Genomic DNA, 19,786 nt, shown 5'->3' with positions numbered 1-19,786 from the left:
TGTTGCTTATTTTCTCTGGCTAGAACTCCCAATATATGTGATGAAAGGGACATCTTTGCCTTATTTTTGATCTTAAAGAAAAAGCTTTTAGTATTTCACCACTGAGCATTATGTTTGCCGCAGTTATTTTACATATGGCTTTTATTGTGTAGAGGTAGTTTCCTTCTAGTCTTATTTTTGTCAAGTGTTTTTTAACCTGAAAGGGTATTGGATTTTGTCAAATGCTTTTCTGCATTTGATAATGTTTTTTCATTTTGTTGACATGGCTTATAATATTGATCTATTTTCAATGTATGGTGAATAAATCCTTTGTATTCTAGGAATAAATCTCACTTTGTCATGATCTACAACGCTTTTACTATGCTGCTGAGTTCTGCCTGCTGTATTTTGTTGAGGATTTTTTCATCAATGTTTATAAGGGGTATTGGCCTTTAGTTTCCTTTTCTTGTCTTTATCTGGCTTTGGTATCAGTATTATGCTGGCTTCAAAGAATGAGTTATAAAGTGTTCTCTTCCCTTTATTTCTGGGGAAAGTTTAGGAAGTATTGGTTTTAGTTTTTTAAATGTTTGGGAGAATTAATCAGTAAAGCTGTCAGGTCCATGGCTTTTTTTGTTGGGACATTTTTCATAACTGATTCAGTCTCCTTACTAGTAGGTCTGTTTAGATTTTTTAGCACTTCATGGTTTAGTTTGGGTAAGTTTTGTGTTTCTAAAATTTGTCCATCACATCTGAATTATCCAGTTTTTATTGTACAGTTATTCATAGTATGCTCCTATATTTTTTATTTTTGCAGAATCAGTATAATGTCCTTTCATTTATGATTTTAGTAATTTGAGTCTTCTTTTTTTCTTAATCCATCTGGCTAAAGATTTGTCAACTATGTTTATCTCTTTCAAAGTTGCAACTTTTGGTTTCATTGATTTTCTCTATTGGTTTTGTGATTTCTATTTCATTTGTCTCTGCTCTAATCTTCATTATTTTCTTCTGCTAGCTTTGGATTTAGTGTGTTCTTTATATAGTCCCTTAAATTGTCAAGTTAGTTATTGACCTGGGATCTTTCTTTTCTATTAAGTGTGTTGCAGTGACATTGGTTAAAAAGATTATATGGGTTTCAGCCCTAGCTGGTGTGGCTCAGTGGATTGAGTGCCAGCCTAGGAACCAAAAAGTAACTGGTTCAATTTCCAGTCAAGACACATGCCTGGATTGTGGGTTAGGTCCCCAGTAGGGGGTACATGAGAAGCAATCAACACATTGATGTTTCTCTCCCTCTCTCTCCCTCCCTTCCCCTTTCTCTGAAAATAAATAAAATCTTTAAAAAATTATATACGTTTCAAGTGTAGATTTCATTTTGTGCCCACCACACAAAGTCAAATCATCTTCCATTACTATGTATTTGGTTCCCTTTAAACTTTACAACCCCCCCACCCTCTTTTCTCATTTTTAATGTGAACATTCATAGCTATAATTTCCCCCTTAGTACATCTTTCACTGTGCCCCATAAGTTTTAATGTACTGTATTTTCATTTTCATTCATCTTTAAGTATTTTCTACTTTTCCTTATAATTTCTTCTTTGGTCCATTTGTTGCTTAAAAGTATGTTGTTTAATTTCCACAATTTTGTAAATCTTCCTGTTTTTCTTATGTTATTGATTTTTAATTTCATCCAGTTCTGGTCAGAGAAGATACTTTGCATGATATCTATCTTTTAAAATCTACTGAGACTTAATTTATTACTTACATGTTCTGTTCTGAAAAATGTCCCATGTTCATTTGAGGAAAATGTGTATGCTGTGTATGTATGTATGTCTGTTAGATACAATGAGTTTATTGTGTTACATCTTGATTTCCTTTCTTATCTTCTGTCTGGTTGTTTTGTCCATTATTGCTGAGTGGGAAATTGAAGTTTCCAACTAGTATTGTAGAAACTCTGTATTTCTCCCTTCTATTCTGTCAGTTTCTGCTCTATATATTTTGATGTTCTGTCACCAGTTACATAAATGTTTATAATTGTTATATCTTCTTGCTACATTGAACCTTTTATTAGTACATAATGCCCTTTGTCTCTTCTAAACTTTGACTTAAAGTCTATTTTGTCTGATATTTGCATAGTCACTCGGGCTCTTTTGGTTACTGTTGCATAAAATACTTTTTCCATCAGCTCACTTAAAAGATTTTATTTATTTGTAGAGAGGAGGTAGAACAAGAGGGAGAGAAACAGACCTGTTGCCTCTCCCATGCCCCCAACTGGGGATGTGGTCCACAACCCAAGCATGTGCTCTGACTGGGAACTGAACTGGTGACCTATTGCTTTGCAGAGTGATGCCCAATCAACTGAGCCACACCAGTCAGGGCTCCACCCTTTCACTTTTAACCTGTTTGTATCTTTAGATCTCCAGAATCTAGTTGGATCCTATGTTTTAATCCATCTTGTATATCTGTTTGACTGGAAGTTTTAATCCATTTACAGTTTAAGCAACTATCAATAAGAAGGGACTTAGTTCTGTCATTGTGTTGTTTTCTATTTGCAGTATAGCTTTTTTTTTTGGTCTGTATTTCCTGCATGCCTGCTGTCTTTTGTGTTTAGCTGGTCAAATGTTTAAATTATTCTTAATTTTTTGTGTATATATTTTACAGCTACTTTTTTGTGTCACTATGAAGATTATACTTAACATTTTGAAGCTGTAACATTCTCATTTAAATTTATAACCACTTACAGTTCTATTCCCAGTCAGGGCACATGCCTGGGTTGTGGGCCAGGTCCCCAGTGGGGGCCATGTGAGAGGAAACCACACATTGATATTTGTCTCCCTCTCTTTCTTCTCCCCTTCCCCTCTCTAAAAACAAAGAAATAAAATCTTAAAAAAAGAGAGATAACCACTTAATCTCAATAACATACAAAATTCTACTCCTTTATAGCTTCATTCCTCCCCTTTTAGTTGTTGTCACAAAATTATATCTTTATATATTATGTACCCCAAACATAGACTAATAATTCTTTTTAAGTGCATTAGTCTCCTAAGTTATGTAGAAAACAAGATTTGGAGTTACAAGTCCATGTTACAGTAATACTGGTTTTTACACTAATAATTTTTCCTTTAAATGTATTAGTCTCTTAAATCATGTAGGAAATAAAAAACAGTTACAAAGCATTACTCAATAATAGTAGCTTTTTAAAGTGCCCATGCATCTACCTTTATTGAGATCTTCATTTCTCCATGACTTTGAGTTTCTGTTGAGCGCCCTTCCATTTCACCTTGCAGGATTCCCCCGAGGATTTCTTGCAAGGAAGATTCAGTGGTCACAAACTCTCTCAACTTTTGTTAATTTTGGAATTCCTTGATTTCTATCTCACTTTTGGAGAGTTTTGCCAGATTCAGGATTCTTGGTTGACAGTTGTTTTCTTTTGGTACTTCTAGTACATAGGCTTTCTTCTGGCCTCTACGTTTTTTTTAAAAAAATATTTTCTTTATTTATTTTTAGAGAGTGGAAGGGAGGGAGAAAGAGAGGGATAAAAACATCAATGTGTGATTGCCTCTCACACATCCCCAACTGGGGACCTGGCTTGCACCAGGTATGAGCCCTGAGTGGGAACAGAACCAGTGACCCTTTGGTTTGCAGGCTAGTGCTCAATCCACTGAGTCATACCAGTCAGGGCTGGCCTCTAAAGTTCTTAATGAGAGATTTGCAGATAATCATATGGAAAATCCCTTGCATGTGATAATTTGCTTCTCTTTTGCTGCTTTCAAGGTTTGCTTTTCATCTTTGTCATTTAAGTTTGAGTATAATGTGTCTCAGTGTGTCTCTTTTTCATCTTAAAGTTTATTGAGCTTCTTGGATATTTATATTCATCTTTCACCAAATTTTGGGTGTTTTCAGCCATTCTTCAGATGTTCTAACTGCTTCTCTCTCTCTCTCTCTTCTCCTTCTGGGACTCCTATAATAAATATGCTTTTTGGCGTCCCACAGTTCCCATAAGCTCCATTTCTTGTCTTCAATCTTTTTTCTTTTTACCCTCAGTCTGGGTAATTTCCATTGTCCTATCTTCAAGTTTGTTTCATTTGCTGCTCAAATCTGCCTTTCAATCTCTATAGTGGATTTTTCATTTTAATTATTGAACATTTCCACTCCAGAATTTTTTTGGTTTACTTTTTATTATGTCTGTATTGATATTTTCATTTTGTTCACACTTCATTTTCTTGACTTTCTCCACATCTTCCTGTGGTTATTTGAATACCTAAGGACAGTCATTTTATGGTCTTCAGTAATACGTCTTCCATTAACTGTATTTCAGGAATAGATTCTGTTGAATTACCCTTTCCTTTGAACAGGCCATACGTTCCTGATTCTTTGTATGCCTTATGTGATTTTTTTTTTTTGTTTAACACTGGACGTTTAACTTTAATGTTAATAAATTTAATAACTTTGGAAATCAGATTCTCTTCACTCACCAGGGTTTGCTGTTTTTATTTTTTTTTTATTTTTTTTATTGTTGTAGTCTGTCTCTGTGCCAAAGATCAGCATGAGGTACAAATGTAATTCCTTAGGACTTTTCTGAGCCTATCCTTGGGCATGTGCAGTCACTTTTTAATTTTCCCCAAACATTCAGTTGTTTTTTAATGTCCCAGTCTTTAATGTCTGACTTTCTAAAGGGGAAAAGAGAAAAAGTGAAAGAAGGAGAAAAGGTCACTGGCCTTTTAAGTCTTCTGGAAGTCAGTTGGAGTCTTTTGCAATAATGGGTGCAGTGGTGGGCGGGGGGCAGGAGGGAAGTGCAACAGCAATGGCTACCCACCTATTTTGTCTGCATCTCTGTGATCAGAAAGAAGCAGTGATTGGAAGACAGATTCCCAATACTTGGAGGACAGGGTTCTCTTTGCACATTGGCTCCTGTAAGCTGTTTGCAAGGTGTTCCAGGAACACACGCACAAGTGCTTGACACATGTCTCATGTTGGGATAGGTAGCTGCTACTGCCTTGAGCTGAAATTGACCAAAACTTACCACCAAAGCCCTTCCCTAGAAGTTGCAAGCCATCCACAGACTCCAGTTCTAAAATAGTTACCTCGGATTCTGCCAGTACCATTTTTTTGTCTAGTTGAGAGAGATTCCTGGTGCTTCCTACTCATCATTGTTGCAGAATCTTTGTAAATTTTATCTCACTACTGAGGAAAAGTCCTTTCTAGTACTTGAGCTGACTTTTAAATTATGTTAGGAATAGTCATTACTTCTGGCTGTATGAGCTTTAGGCACTGCACTTTCTCATCCTTCCCTCTGCCTTGAGTAGCTTGTTCACATTCGTGCATTAATCCTCAGCTAGAGATTTGAGGAGCAGCCTCTGCAGATTCCTGGAGTCCTCTCTGTACATAATTTCTCTCTCTAGTACTCTGCTTTGTGATGCTATCCACTTTACTCAGCCCAGACTCCCAGTTTCATTTCTTTAACTTGGGGAGGCTGCCAAGATCTGTAGGTTCCCTTCCTCACATCATAGCCTAGAAACTTGCACCAGGCAGTGAGCTGTCTCCATTGTAGGGCTCATATCCTATTTCCCATCTCTCAGGGATCTCTGTCTGTCCCTGACTGATAGTCATTGTCATAAGAACCATTGTTTGACATACTTTGTCTGTCTTTTGTTGTTATTTCAGGTGGGAGGGTAATCAGTCTATTACTACACCTTGACTGAAAGTGAACAGGTAAAGCTCCAATTTAAAATTAGTTTTTTTCTCATATGATCTCTCATAATATATTCTCTGATCTGACAACTGACATTAATCAATCTTTCTTGGTAATATATTATATATCCACACATTTTGTTTTCTTAGTAGACTGTGAGCTTCTGGAGAGGAAGACCTAAGTCTGGGTCTTGATATGTACATTACAAATATGAAAAACATGAACACTTAGTAATTATCTACTTAATGGATTAAACTATTGAAAATTAACCTTATTTGGCATAGGATATCTAGATTTATAGGTCATGAAACTGTCATAGTATAAGTATGTTGATAGCTCTGAGGAGTTCCATGTTTCTTATGAGAATCTTTGTGGTAACATAAAGATTTTGGTTTCTTAGAGTAGTTAAGTGAGTATGTGGAGAGTTAAGTAAATGCAAGAGACAGATGGATCGAGTTAAAACAGGACAGTTCTTTAGGCATGTGGCTCAGCTGTGAGTCAGTATACAATCAATGGCTCAAGATTTAGAAGGCATGGCTCAAGTGTTTATACCTCTGAAGGACAGGGTACAGACATGGTTTTACCATGTATGTCATGACCATATGTCTGTTTGGACATTAAGCATTCCTTTTCCCTTCCCTTAAGGTACCCACATCTTTGTTGTATATAGTTTGGTGAGTTGCCAAGTCAGGTGTTTGCTTCCCTGCACTAAAACAAAAGCAACCATATTCTTTTCACTATCTGGTTGGATACCTTTAACTTAATTTTTGTTCTTTCAACTTTTTTTCAACAACCCTGACCTGTTCCTTTGGCAACAGTCTGTGCAGGGAGACTCAGTTCCATTTCCAGAGGATGACTATGTGCTCCCACCTGTGTCTGAGACTGCAGACTCCCCGGAAGTCAGGTTCATGTGTTTCAGCATGGTCAGGCCTGGGTGCCTTTCATTTTCTGGTGTGAGAGAATTGCTTCTTCCAGAAACATTTTTTATGGTTTGCACAAGTATAATAGGCCATTTAATAGCAATCTCTAAATGATTACTCTTAAAATAATTTTGTACTTATGAATGGGAATTCCTGGTTAAAAAAAATAAATTTCTCATTAGATTTATATCACATTTAAAAATAAGATTTAGTTTACTAAAAAATAAGTTTGAAGACTCCATCAGGCAGTGCCTCAGGGATGACTATAAAGTTTTTCTACCCAAATAAGAATACATACCCCAATATACTATTGTCTTCTAAAGCACCCCTGTGGGTGTTTGTTAGTTGGGTCCTCAGCAGCTCTCAGTGGTGAGGGTAAGAGTCAAGAAAGAGTCTGACGCCTGAGTCTCTTGTGACAGTAAGGATAAATGAGGAAGAATTCTTGGATGTTCAAGAGATGTTGGGAGGGACTCTAGAAATTCCCACAAGTGGTAGAGAAGGTCTTTCTTCAGAAAGAATGGGCACCAAAGAACCCCCAACTCATGTATATAGGGAAGGAAAAAATATAATGATCAAGGAGTGCACTGTCCCTTCAGCCGAAATGATAAGCAATTGATTATAGAGTGTTTGTCAGTCACGCATTTGAGAGTTTCCTTTATTCTTGAAAAGTCCCAGAAATGTGAATTTATAAAAATTAGCTTATACTTTCCCATTTAACTCTACACTTTACAACTGTAGCTGTTTGAAAAAGAAAATGAATTCATACCTGTGAACAGGACTTTAATTCACATAAAGACAGAAAGCACTAATTCCAGAATACCAAAACAAAAAGGAAGAAAATCTTCAAGACTGTAGGTATATGTGTGGTCATCCTGGTAATTTAAGTTGACAATCAATTAACAGATTAGAGTCTACTTCTAAGTAAACATTACACGTTCAAATCCCAAGCAAGAATTAATTTGCTCTCTTCCAGGGTCACAGATTCCAAGCTTAGCCCCAGCCTGGTGTTCTCCCCAATACGTGCCAATGACTATGTGGGACAGAGCAAGGATCTTTATCACCTTACTTGAAACGATGAAAATGACCTTTTATTGCTGATGGATAGAAGTCTCAACTAAGTAGAATATTAATTAAAGGTATCATTCTACCATGAAACACTTTAGTTTGAAAAAAATCACATAAGGTGGACAATTATTTTCCTACTTTGTGTTAAAGGTAAATTGATAAAAAAAACTAATCGGTTAAAATGTGAAAGAGCAGAAAATAAGTATTTCTGTTCTTGATTTTCTACACATTGCTGTCTGCACACAATGGGTTGGCTCTCTTTGTCTATTAATCAACTTTTTTTTCTGAGATTTCTTTTTGTAATTTTTGTGAAGCATGGGGACATGTCCTTTCTAGCATTTTTATTTTTCAGATTTTTTCTCATTTGTATGACAATCCCCTGGTGAAATTAAAAATTTTCTCATATGCAATAGAGGACAGTCTGACAGTGACCAGAGGGGAGAGAAGAGGGAATTTCAGGGGAGAGTGGGAAGGGTTTACAGGAACAAACATAAAGGACACGTAAACAAAAACTGGGGTGGGGGGGTGGAAATGGGAGGGAGGTGGGGAGGGATGGGTGGGTGGGCTGAAGTAGGAGTAATAGGCAGAAAACTGTATTTGAACAATAATTAAAATAAAAAAAATTTTTTCTCATATGCTTGAAGTGAATTATCCAAAAACTAAGTGGTTGGAAATGAAAGGTCCCAGCTATTAGTTGTCAGATGTTGAGAGCCCAAGAAGATACTACAATTTTTAACTAATTTTTAAATATAGATGTTTACTTTTACCATGATATTTAAAAAACTTAACTTCAACCAACCCCTAAATTTGAGCTAAGGATGCAGCTTATATAAAGTATTTCTCAGCCACACATATGCCAGCCATTAATAATGTTGCTCAAAAAATAAGAGAATTAGTTATTTTTAAAGGTGAACACATGGATAAATGAATTGTTTCATACTAACAAAAATTAATTTTAAAATTTCAAAAAATAAAGTAACTGGTCCATGTTCTCAAGTCTATACAATTATAGTATGTGGAAGTAATAATTACAAAACCTGGTATTTATGGATCATTTGTTGTGTTGCAAGTACATAATTATCTCATTTAAGCCTTTAAAAATTTGAGAGGTAAGTACTATTATTACTACCCTCATTGTACAGATGATAAAAAAAAACAAGCTTTGAAAATGTTAAGTATCTTTCTCAAGAGCACAGAGTTAGAACACAAATTTGGTAGTCTGACACCAGTAGCTTTGTATTCTATACTGTCTTAAGGTAAAAATAAATTTATTTCCAAAATCCCAGATACTGACACTAAAGCATTTAACAAAATTAAAGCAAGTGCATTTTAAAAGAAATAAAAACAGTATAGTGAAGGTAAATATATGGAATGAATGCAATAAATTGAAATACAATGATTAAAACTCCTACCCAATCTTGTGAACTTTGTGAATCAGTGGGTTATACACTGATCTCTGGATACTTCTGGGGTGTCAATGTTTAATGTGGCTTTAAATGACTAATTGAATTTCTATATAATATATAATCCCGCTTCATTATTAATTTTGTGCATGGGTAAGTGGCTTATTAACATGTCCATTTTTTTAAAAAGTAAACATACTTATCAAAACACTAAAAGCATTTTATTTATGCATATATCAAGCTGGCCTGTATTTGAGGTGATATTATAAGAAACTAAAAAAATTAAACTTGCCTTTTCATAGACAAAGAATATGGGGACTTTTTGTAGCCTACACCTGCTCAGGCTCCATCTGCCCTGCATCTGCTGTCTGGGCCCACTCCTCTAAATAAAGAGTTTTCTCCAGAAAAAGAACACATGGGAGAGGGCTGGAGGTAAGTAAAAATGCCACTTCCAAACTAAAAAATGAAGAGTTCTGAGTTTCTAAATGCTTCATTCTGCTAAGATTTGTTCTTACAACTTTTTATTGAAGCATAATATATTTACAGTATTAACCTCACTTTAAAAGCCATTCTGGCAGCGCTCTGGGACATAATTCATGAATGGATCTCCGTCCAAAAGATGTGGCTAGAGCAAGAAAGGTTTCATTCCCTCTCCTTAGCTGGGGCTAAACAGCCTCAGGACAGGGAGTTAGGGAAGATGGTTTTTCACAGTGGCAATAAAATAGGAGGCATTTCACATGTTGTAACAGACCTGCTTTAAAATCTCTTGCGATTATCTGACACTAAGATTTCTTGTTTACTCAGACATTATAGAATATTTGTCACTGCAGGGTCTGGGCCAGGAAACCTGTCAGCAGTGTGAAAACAATAAAGGGAAGACTCTGGCTCCTTCAGGCAGTAAAACCAGAGAGGCTTCAGTCAGAACCACATGTAGGGAATCTTGCTCCCCAACAGGATGCTCCAGTGGGCCACTTGCCGCTCCCCAAAGCCCCCTATTTCACCCAGGAGAGTCGTAAATCCAGCAAGCTAGGGTCAATCCGACACCTTTTCAATTTCCCCTCATTAAGGACTTCTCCTCCCTGTGAACAACTGGAAGTTTGGAGAGTATTTTCTAAGTTAAAATACCATCACGATAAAGGTTGAGGAAGCAGGTGATCATTTCCAAATCTCGGTACCTACACCCGGGGGCAAAGCGCAGCGACACGATCTTTCTCCACCTGGCCAGTGGCATCTGCTTGCTCCTCCTTTCGAAGGGCACCGACTTCCAAGCTCCTGACCAGTCTGCCCACCTTTCCCTCCGCAGTCACTCCGGCCAGGGCACTAGTCCCGCCTAGAGAGGAACCAGACTACGGGGACAGGGCTGGGCCTCCTCAGGGTGACTAGGGACGAGACACGGCCTCCTTGGGACGACCGGACCCCAAAAAGGGAAACGGCTTCCTCAGGGTGACCAGCTCCCGGGGACGGGCCCCCTCAGGGTGACCGGACCCAGAGACCCTCTTCGGAGTGACTGGATCCGGGGCAGGAAAGGGTTTCCCCGGGGTGACCGGATCTGGGGACGGAAAGGGACTGCCGGAGTGACTGGGACCGAGGACGAGAAAGGGCTTCCTTGGGGTGACCGGCTCTCGGCTGGGGATGGGGACAGGGCAGCCTGGCTGCTCTGGGGAACTGGGATGGGGACTCAGCCACCTCTTTCAGAGATCGCAGGCACGGTGCGGAGCCCGCGCAGCCAAGCGGTCGCTCCTCCAGGGCGGTCGTCTTCCGCCCGGCTGGCGGCGGGAAAGGGCCCTAGATCTCTCCAGTCGCGCTCTGCAGGCCTCGGCACCGCCCCTTCCGCCGGCCGCTTACGTCAGCTCGCCCCGCCCCTGCCCGTCCGCCCGCCCGCCCGCCCGCCAGCGAGAGGCCACCTCTGCCTGGCCTGGGCCTGGAGCGGCGCACCGCGCAGTCCCTCCCCGCCATGGCCCTGGGAGGCAGCAGCACATGGCGGTCGCAGCGGCCATGAGCACGCCCGCGGCCCGCCCCGGCCCCCCCTAGAACCCGCCGCCGCCCGGCCGCGCCACGGCCCCGCCGCCCCCGGCCCCGCCACCCCGCCGCCCCGCGCCTGCCGCCGCCGCCATGGGCGTGCAGGGCTTCCAGGACTACATCGAGAAGCACTGCCCGAGCGCCGTGGTGCCGGTGGAGCTGCAGAAGCTGGCCCGGGGTAGCCTGGTGGGCGGCGGGCGGCAGCGGCCCCCGCACACTCCGCTGCGCCTGCTGGTGGACGCCGACAACTGCCTGCACCGCCTCTACGGCGGCTTCTACACCGACTGGGTGAGCGGCGGCCAGTGGAACCACATGCTTGGCTACCTGGCCGCTCTGGCTAAGGCCTGCTTCGGCGGCAACATCGAGCTCTTCGTCTTCTTCAACGGCGCGCTCGAGAAGGCGCGGCTGCATGAGTGGGTCAAGCGGCAGGGCAACGAGCGCCAGACGGCGCAGCAGATCGTCAGCCATGTCCAAAACAAGGGCACCCCGCCGCCCAAGGTCTGGTTCCTGCCGCCCGTCTGCATGGCGCACTGCATCCGCCTGGCGCTCATCCGCTTCCACGTCAAGGTGCGGCCGGCCGGCAGGCGCGCAGCTGGGGCCCGGGTCGGGCTGGGCGGGAGTCCCGGCGTGCTGGGGTCGGTTGGGCCGGAGTTTGGGCCGGGGACAGCGTCGTACTGGGTTCTGGGAGTCCGGGGGCGGGGCAGGCCGGGGTATGGGGGTGGGGTCTGCGCGGGGGCCGGGGTCGCCGGGGTTCCCAGGTCTGGGGCGACCAGGATCGTAGTGTGCTGGGGCAGGTGTCGACCGGGGTTTGGGGACTCAGGGTCAAGGGAGCAGGAGTCCGGGTAGGCCAGGGTCGCCCGACGCCGGGATTGCCGAGGTCTGGGCCGCAGACCCTGTCCGCCGGGCCTCAAGATGGACGCGCTACCTGGAACCCGACTGGCGGCTGTGAGTGCCGGGAGGTTCGAGACCCTCAGGACCTCCGCTCAGGGTAGGTGCAGATCAGGCTCGCAGGGTGCAGCGCCCCCCTCTTTGATATCCTCGAGATCTCGCTTCCCCACACTTTGAGGCTGGCTGTTGACTAGCCTGAACTTTGATGAGGTACCCGTTTCAGACTAGCGCTGCTTGGACAGCAACAGGTTTTTCGTGGGGGCAGGTGGGCTAGATGGCGACAGGAAGGGGTCCCCAGCCAGTGGGGGTGGGTGGAAACCGCCAGCTTTTTGTTACCGTGTTTCAGCCAGGCAGTGACCTGGATAAGACCTGAGGAGTTGGCCTCCCTTGAGAATTTAGGGTAGTGCCCAGGTCTCCTGTAAGATGACAGTTTTAGAGAAATTGCCTGATTTTTGTATGTTAGATTTCTAAGAATAGGAACATTTGACACAATGAAGTTTTATCAGTTCTGTGATTTAGAGTCTATGTGAACTAAGTCTTGGGTTGTGTGTGTCTGCTGTGAAAGGAGTAGTTCTGAGTCTGGGAGAAGAGCATGTAGTAATCAGTTTCCAGGATTTACTTTTCTCTGCACAATGGGGACTCCGCCACTTTGGGCCGGGCACTCAGGTAATTAGAGCTCTGGCCGTGGCTTCTCTGCTGTCCCTTTGGCAGAGGGCGCCTAGCTGAACCTGGGCCACTAATAGCTTCAGGACCAGCCTTGAGGGCAGAGATAACATGCAAATCACTGACCCTCGACCTGAGTTTCTTCCTTTTTCACTGTTTTCCTTAAAAGTTTTTTCTTTTGTGGGCTATGTTAGTTTTCCGCATCTTGCTACTCTTTCCAATTTGTTTTCCCTTCTTTCATTTCTACCTGGAACTGCTTGAAGTCCAAAGTTTGTGAAATGACTCTCCTTTACTGTCCCTTACCGCCTGCACTGAGATGGTGGTGGCTAAGCCGAAAGTGATAGCGGAAGTCCCACCCCATCCTGTTGCAATTGGTGACAAGGTTTCTAAGTCTGCGGGTCGAGGCTGCTGGCAGAACAGCTATTGGTCTGTAAGCATGGCACAGACACAGCGTTCCTCTCTGAGGAAGTTCGGGTGAGAGCCAGGGTCTCCTGCTGGCATTTTCTACTCTGGAGCCTGAGCTCCTGGAGAAGTAAGGCAGGTTACCAGAGGTAATCAACTCTAGATGTCTTAAGTGTGAACACTTTTATCTTGTTCAGAGATGGAAACTACTACTGGAAAGACAGATGAGCTTTCTAATCAAGTGACTTTCAGAGGAGTACTGTAAACATTAGGATTAAAATTAGTATTTGTACAGTCACTGTATCTTTTGAAAGAACTTTAATTATTTTTTAATTGTAATATTTCTTTATATTTATAATGGTGCCCTGTGAATGTCTCACTTACCTTCTAGGCACTCAGAATTTGGCCAATGTGTAAATAAGTGCTTGGAAACTTTAAACTTTATATGTAAGATTATTTTTTCCACTTAGGTTTCTGGACACAAGATAATATTGTCTATAATTACTTTGCTTTAGATAAACTTTTAACTCCTAATATAGAATCACAGTATAGTGTTAATTGCATAGATTAATATGGTAATGACTCTAATCTGATGGCTACCTATCTGGCAGCCTCACCTTTTTGGAAATACCAAAGAAAATTAACTGCTATGCTAGAAATTTGCCAGCAACCAAAGGAGAGATCAGGAAGTTTGGGTACAGTGACCCAAAAAGAAAAAGGAAAAAAAAAGCTTTCTCTTTCCTTGATGAAGAATCAAGTTCTCTTCCTTATATGCTCCCCTCTCCTTTTCAGATGTAATTCTGATAAGCTGTTATCTAAATTCAGCTTGAGAAAGGGTGCAGAGGAAAGTCTGCCAGCAGGAGCACCATTAATAACAAGAAGTGACACCTCACAAGGGAGATTAAAAAAACTATTTACAAAGGTATAATCTGGGGGTTACTTTAGAAAAACAACCCTGTGTACTTCAGTAGCCCCTTTATAAAGGGATGATTTTGAGTCAGAAGAATTTTTACTCTAAGGGAGTGAGGTAATGTGTACCATTTTTCAAAGCTGTCCATTAAAATGGTTAAGTAAATGAAAACGATGATGACATATCACCACATACCTATTAGAAAAGCTAAAATAAACAACACCAACAATACCAAGTGCTGACAAGAATGCTTACCACCTGGAATCCCCCTCCTCCCCCACTATGTAGATGTGGCTCGTGGGAATTCAAGAGTGCACCACACCCCTGGAGAAAGGCTCAGTGGTTTCTTATAGAGTGGAACATACACACTTATGATATGATCCAGCAATCCTATTTCTGGGTATTTACCTAATGAAATTTTTGTTCACACAAAAACCGTACAAGAATGCTCACAGTGGTATTACTCATAATAGCCCAAATTTGAAACAACCAAAATTTCCTTTAATAGGTGAATAGTTAAACTGTGGTACATCTGTACTCTGAAGTATACTACTTAGCAGTAAAAAGGGAGGAACTTTTGATACTTACAACAACTTGGGTGAATCTTTAAGATTTTATGTTGAGTGAAAGAAGCCAGGCTCAAAAGATAGGATTGTATTGGTATGATATTCTTGTAAGGATAAGACTATAGTGATGTGGATAGATCAGTGGTTGCCAGAAGGGGAAGGGCAAAGGGGGGTGTGGATATAAAGGGACAGCAGAAGGTAGTTTTCTGCAGTGATGGAGCTGCTTTGTACCCTTCTGCTAGTGGTGCTAACATATTTTAAAATCGTAGAACTACACATCAAAAGGAAGTTTTACTGCATGATAATCAGTCCTTTTTTTTTTAAAGCCCAAATAAAACATGACAATTGACATGAACACCTATGTGTAATGTTGAGTATATGAGGCATTTCTCCTATTAAAATCTACCATCATATTTTTCTTTAGGCTTCTGTAAATTGGCAGAAAGGTTTTAATTTCCCATCAGCTCTGCTTAAAGAAATCTTTTTTTGACTTAGAAGAGTATGTAATAATTATTTCTTTATTAGAAGTTGGCCTGCATATCAGTTAATTTTGTTCAGGTAACTAAACTGCCTGGCCTGAATTTGGTTTCTGCTGGTTACTAGGAGCATTTCCTCTTGTGTGCCTTGAGTCATCATAACCTTTGCCACTTAGTGGGGGATTCATGTTATTTAAAAATCTCAGTGGCATTAAATCCCTGGAGCGTTTCTAACTGTTTCTATGTGTATTTATGATGAGGTTCCTCAGATCTTATCCTGAATCAGTGCTCTGGTGTATTTATTTATATCTTACATAAAGCACTGCTGTTTCACGTCAGCAAAGAATATGAAACTTGACTGTGGCCTGAGATTTTGTGATGATCTCTTTTCTTGCATAGTTGATGGGGGCAGGAGGACTAATTTGTAGGGTGTCAGGCCCTTGGTAGGTCCTCTGTCACAGAACTGTCTCTCATTTAATCTCCCAGCATTTTATTACCCCAGCATTTGTATGGGAAGAAATGGGCTTGTGGATTGATACCTGGGGACAGATAACCAGTAACCTTTTTAAAGAGGGAAATGCCTTGCTGAAGTCAAAGTTCAGATTCATTGTGTAAGAATGCTTGGACAGGGGTGGCTACCCTCAGTTCACTTTCAGGTAAGATTTGATAGCAAAAAGCCTCTACTGCTTTTTTCACTTAGAATGGGAGCAGCATAGTTCCTATCCAGGAGACACTGAAAACTGGCAGTGTACTTTACTCTTAAACACCTCCAACTGACCAGGCAAAACTTAGGATTCAAAATTGACCATGTTATAACTCATACCAGTCATCCATTTAAAATACTTACTTTCTTTCAGTGTGCCAGTGTTGTGCCTGGCTTATTTCAGTTACCCTAACGTCTTCCAGGTTCATCCATATTGTAAAATTGTGTTATAATTTCCTTCCTTTTCTAGGTTTGATAAAACACTGTTGTATGGATGGACCACATTAGGTTTATCCATCCAGCCCTCCACAGATGCTTGAGTTGCTTTTCCTTTTGGCTATTGTGAATAATGAATAATGTTGCTATGAACATGGGTATACAAAATCTTTTCAAGTGTCTGCTTTCAGTTCTTTGGGTGTATACCCAGAAGTGGAATTGCTGGGTCATTTGGTAATTTTATGTTTAATTTCTCTAGGAATCACCATACTGGTTTCCACAGCAGCTGCCTGTGTATATTTTATATTATACATTATGCAATATGTTATCACAATATAGTTTTAAATTTTAAAAAAATTTTTAAAAAGACTTTTTATTCTGAGAAAGGGGAAGGGGGGAAGAAAGAGAGAGGGAGAGAAGCATCAATCTGTGGTTGCTGTCATGCGTCCCCTACTGGGGACCTGGCCAGCAACCCAGGCATGTGCCCCAGACTGGGAATTGAATTGGGAGCCTTTGGTTTGCAGGCTGGCACTCATTCAATCCACTGAGCCACACCAGCCAGGGCAAGTTTTTAATTTTTTTAAGGTTAATGTGATTATTTAATATATTATATAGGAATTTTGGTTTTTTAAGTATGTGGAAAAAAATCTTTCCATATTTATACTTATAGTCCTAATACATTTTAATGGCTGCATAATATTCCATAATTTATCCAACCCCTACAAAGTATATAGAAATATGTACATACTAGATCACTGCCACCCTAGAGTCATCCTTGCCATTTAATTTTCCCATCCTGCCAGTCCCTGCAATGTGCTATGTTAGTTCTAGCCCAGCAGTCTCTCCTTACCCTCTTCCTCATTTCCAGTACCCAGCCTGTGTGCTCACCAAGTATACCCATAGGGTCTAACAAATGCTTTGAAAACCAATTGGTGCATTGTGACATAAAATTACTGGATGTTTACTGGCACCTACAAAAAATGATAAAGAATAAAATAGAATAAAACACAGAATGCAAGACATATGCTAAGGGTAAATACCATTTCATTAAACCATATCTTACTATGGGGAATAGTCAGAATTGCCTCTGATCTGACTGGCCTCCCACATGTGCTGTCTCACCAGTGAATTTCATCTCAGGTGGGTCACTCTCCTGCCAGTGACTTAAACAAACCATTAATCTAAATGCCATATTGAGACTTTTAGACACCTCCTGCAATCTGAACCCATTCCACCTTCAATTTTTTTCTACTGTACTTTTAAATGCTCCCAAACTCCTCACTGTTTCCCCACAAAATGTCCAACTTCCCAACTTCTGCTTATGTTGCTCCCTCTTGTCTACTCCGTTTTTGCTTGTCAGAATTTTGCTTACACTTCAAAGCCCATCTCAAATTCCAGACTTCACAGAGTCTCTTCTGATGTTCAGAGAGGTGAACCAGGGAAACACAAGCAGTGTCATCTGTATTTGTGGTGGTAGTTTCTGCAGTCTGCTTATGTATCTCCCCCACTAAAGTATAAGCTATCTGAAGCTAGGGACTAATTTTGCTCCTTGTATCTGCTGTATGTTTAGTGTAGGCACTCAACTTCTCAATCGGATATTTGCTTTGTTTTATCTACATACCCAGGCAAATTATTTCCTTTCAACACCTTAACCAATGGTCATTATGTAAGAGTGTTTTTTTTTTTTAAGATTTTATTTATATTTAGAGAGAGGGGAAGGGAGGGAGAAAGAGAGGGAGAGAACACCAACGTGGGGTTGCCTCTTGAGTGCCCCCTGCTGAGAACCTGCCCTGCAACCCAGTCTGGGAATGAAACCAGTGACCCTTTGGTGGCTCAGTCCATTGAACCACACCAGCCAGGGCAGAGTGTTTCTTATCTTAAATTTCTTACACAGTGTTTTCTGACTGGTTCCCAGTAATGATTTCTTCTTTCTTTAGCAAACGTTAAAGGCCTAATACTGGCAAGGCATGAGGAGTGACTGTAACAGGAAAGAGGACTTCAAGGAGTTTAGTGAGGGCAGGGAACTAGCTGTTGTTCTCTTGTGTCAACATTTGGAACTTACCTTGATGCCATAGGACAATCTAGTCATTGAAGACCAGTGTGTGATTCTCACTGGAAGGTGTTTTGACAATGTCTAGGAACATTTTTAGTGTTCAGAACTTGAGAGCGTCTAGTGTACAGATGCCTAGGATGTTGCTGAACATCCTACAATGCATAGGACAGCCCCACAGCAAAAAAGTACCACCCCCAAATATCAGCAGTGTGGAGGCTAGGAAATTGTGGTGTGAACAAAAGAATTCTAAGTTTGGTCTTTAGTAAAGCTATATAAGTGTTCAAAATAGAGATTTCTAAGTATATGAAGAGAAGTAATAAAAAATACAACTTAGCTTTCTGAATTAAAATATGCACATATACGCATCCCATTTCTTAAATGTTTCTAGACCTACATTCTTCATTTTGTTTTATACAGTGGGAATTTATACAATGGAGAGAAACAAATTAGCACATAGTATACATTCCAGCCTTAGTAAGCAATCAACCATAGAATAAATGCCAAATACCATGTAATAAGAGGAAGTACTTTACTTAAAAAATTTTTTTTGAGATATGATTGACATACAACATTATATTACTTTCAGGTGTGCAACATAATGATTTGCTGTTTGTATATATTGTGAAATGATCACCACAATAAGTCTCATTAACACCTCACATAGTTATACATTTTTTTTCTTATGAGAACCTTGAAAATCTATTAACACCTTTCAAATATATAGTACCTTATGTTTAACTATAGTTGCCATGCTGTACATTACATCTTCAAGATTTTCTTATTTCATAACTGGAAATTTGTATCTTTTTAACACCTTCAACCCATTTTGCCCATTCCTCACCCTGAAGAGGAGATAGTTAGCAGGGGTGTTTAACCCGTGGCTTCAGACCACATGTGGCCCAGGATGGCTATGAATGCAGCCCAACACCAAAGTGTAAATTTACTTAAAACCTTTTTTTCTTTTTTGCTCATTAGTTTTTGTTAGTTTTTGTGTATTTAATGTGTGGCCCAAGATAACTCTTCTAGTTCCAGTGTGATCCAGAGATGCCAGAAGGTTAGACACCCCTGGACTTTAGAATTTGAAAAATTAGATTATTTTCCAATGTCTTTATAGACAAAAATTTAAAAATAGGCCAATTAGGCATAAATGAATCAGTTTAGATAAAAGTATGCTAAAATTCTCCAAATGTCTGTATATAGTTGGTATCATTTAAAAAATTTTTAATTATGTTTTCTGTAGAAAGTCCTATGATGACCTTACCTGTTATCTAACTCTTAGAACATTACCTGGTTGTCTAGTGGGTCTTTTAAAATGCATGTGATAAATGGATATGTAAACCAATTCCAGACTCACCAGCTACTCAGTCCCTCTGTGCAAAGCAGTATTATGGCAGGAAGATGGTAGAAAGTTTGTGTTCAAACCAGTGGCCACCTGTCACAAAGGAGCTGTGCTGAAGACATAAAAGAGGTGAATGCTTAGGGAAGTTGGTTGAATTTAGCCGTTTTCCTTGTTTTGCCTGGTTCTGTCAAACATTGTTTTTAGGCATCTCAGGGCCAGTATAGAGTTGAACTTGACACACTAAATTATCTGTAAAGGTGACGGTAAGTCTGCAGTAGTTAAGGATCTGTGATCTGGAAACATGATCTTTTTGTGCCCCAGTCATTTGGCATTTCCTATTTGTCTCTGGAGTAAATTGGCTTCTTTACAAAGACTAAATCTACCATGCTTTTGTTATTTTGCCAGTTAGTGGAGAAAAGTAGACTGGAGGGTGTATTGCTGGAGGGTTGACTTTTTGTAGTGCATACCTTGTTCATATCAGGAGCAGGAATGCCAGCC

The 19,786-nt window shown here is 40.6% G+C and overlaps 1 protein-coding gene across 2 annotated transcripts in view; it reads left to right on the top strand.

Annotated features, from left to right (window-relative positions):
* Positions 1 to 10,954: 10,954 nt before the first annotated feature.
* FAM120A (family with sequence similarity 120A) overlaps positions 10,955 to 19,786 on the top strand; it is a 130,589-nt gene continuing 121,757 nt past the window's right edge. Inside the window, exon 1 of one of the 2 annotated variants that reach the window (XM_045839782.1) lies at positions 10,955 to 11,639. In XM_045839782.1, coding sequence (XP_045695738.1) covers positions 11,166 to 11,639 — 474 coding nt within the window. In that variant the 5' untranslated portion in view covers positions 10,955 to 11,165. The remainder of the gene's footprint in view (positions 11,640 to 19,786) is intronic. The other variant, XM_045839781.1, reaches the window with a different exon arrangement.

The sequence above is a fragment of the Phyllostomus hastatus genome, unplaced genomic scaffold (genome assembly GCF_019186645.2).
Source record: "Phyllostomus hastatus isolate PE091 unplaced genomic scaffold, TTU_PhHast_1.1 phas_contig_312, whole genome shotgun sequence".
NCBI classification, from domain to species: domain Eukaryota; kingdom Metazoa; phylum Chordata; class Mammalia; order Chiroptera; family Phyllostomidae; genus Phyllostomus; species Phyllostomus hastatus.
This window is presented reverse-complemented; position numbering and strand designations above follow the sequence as displayed.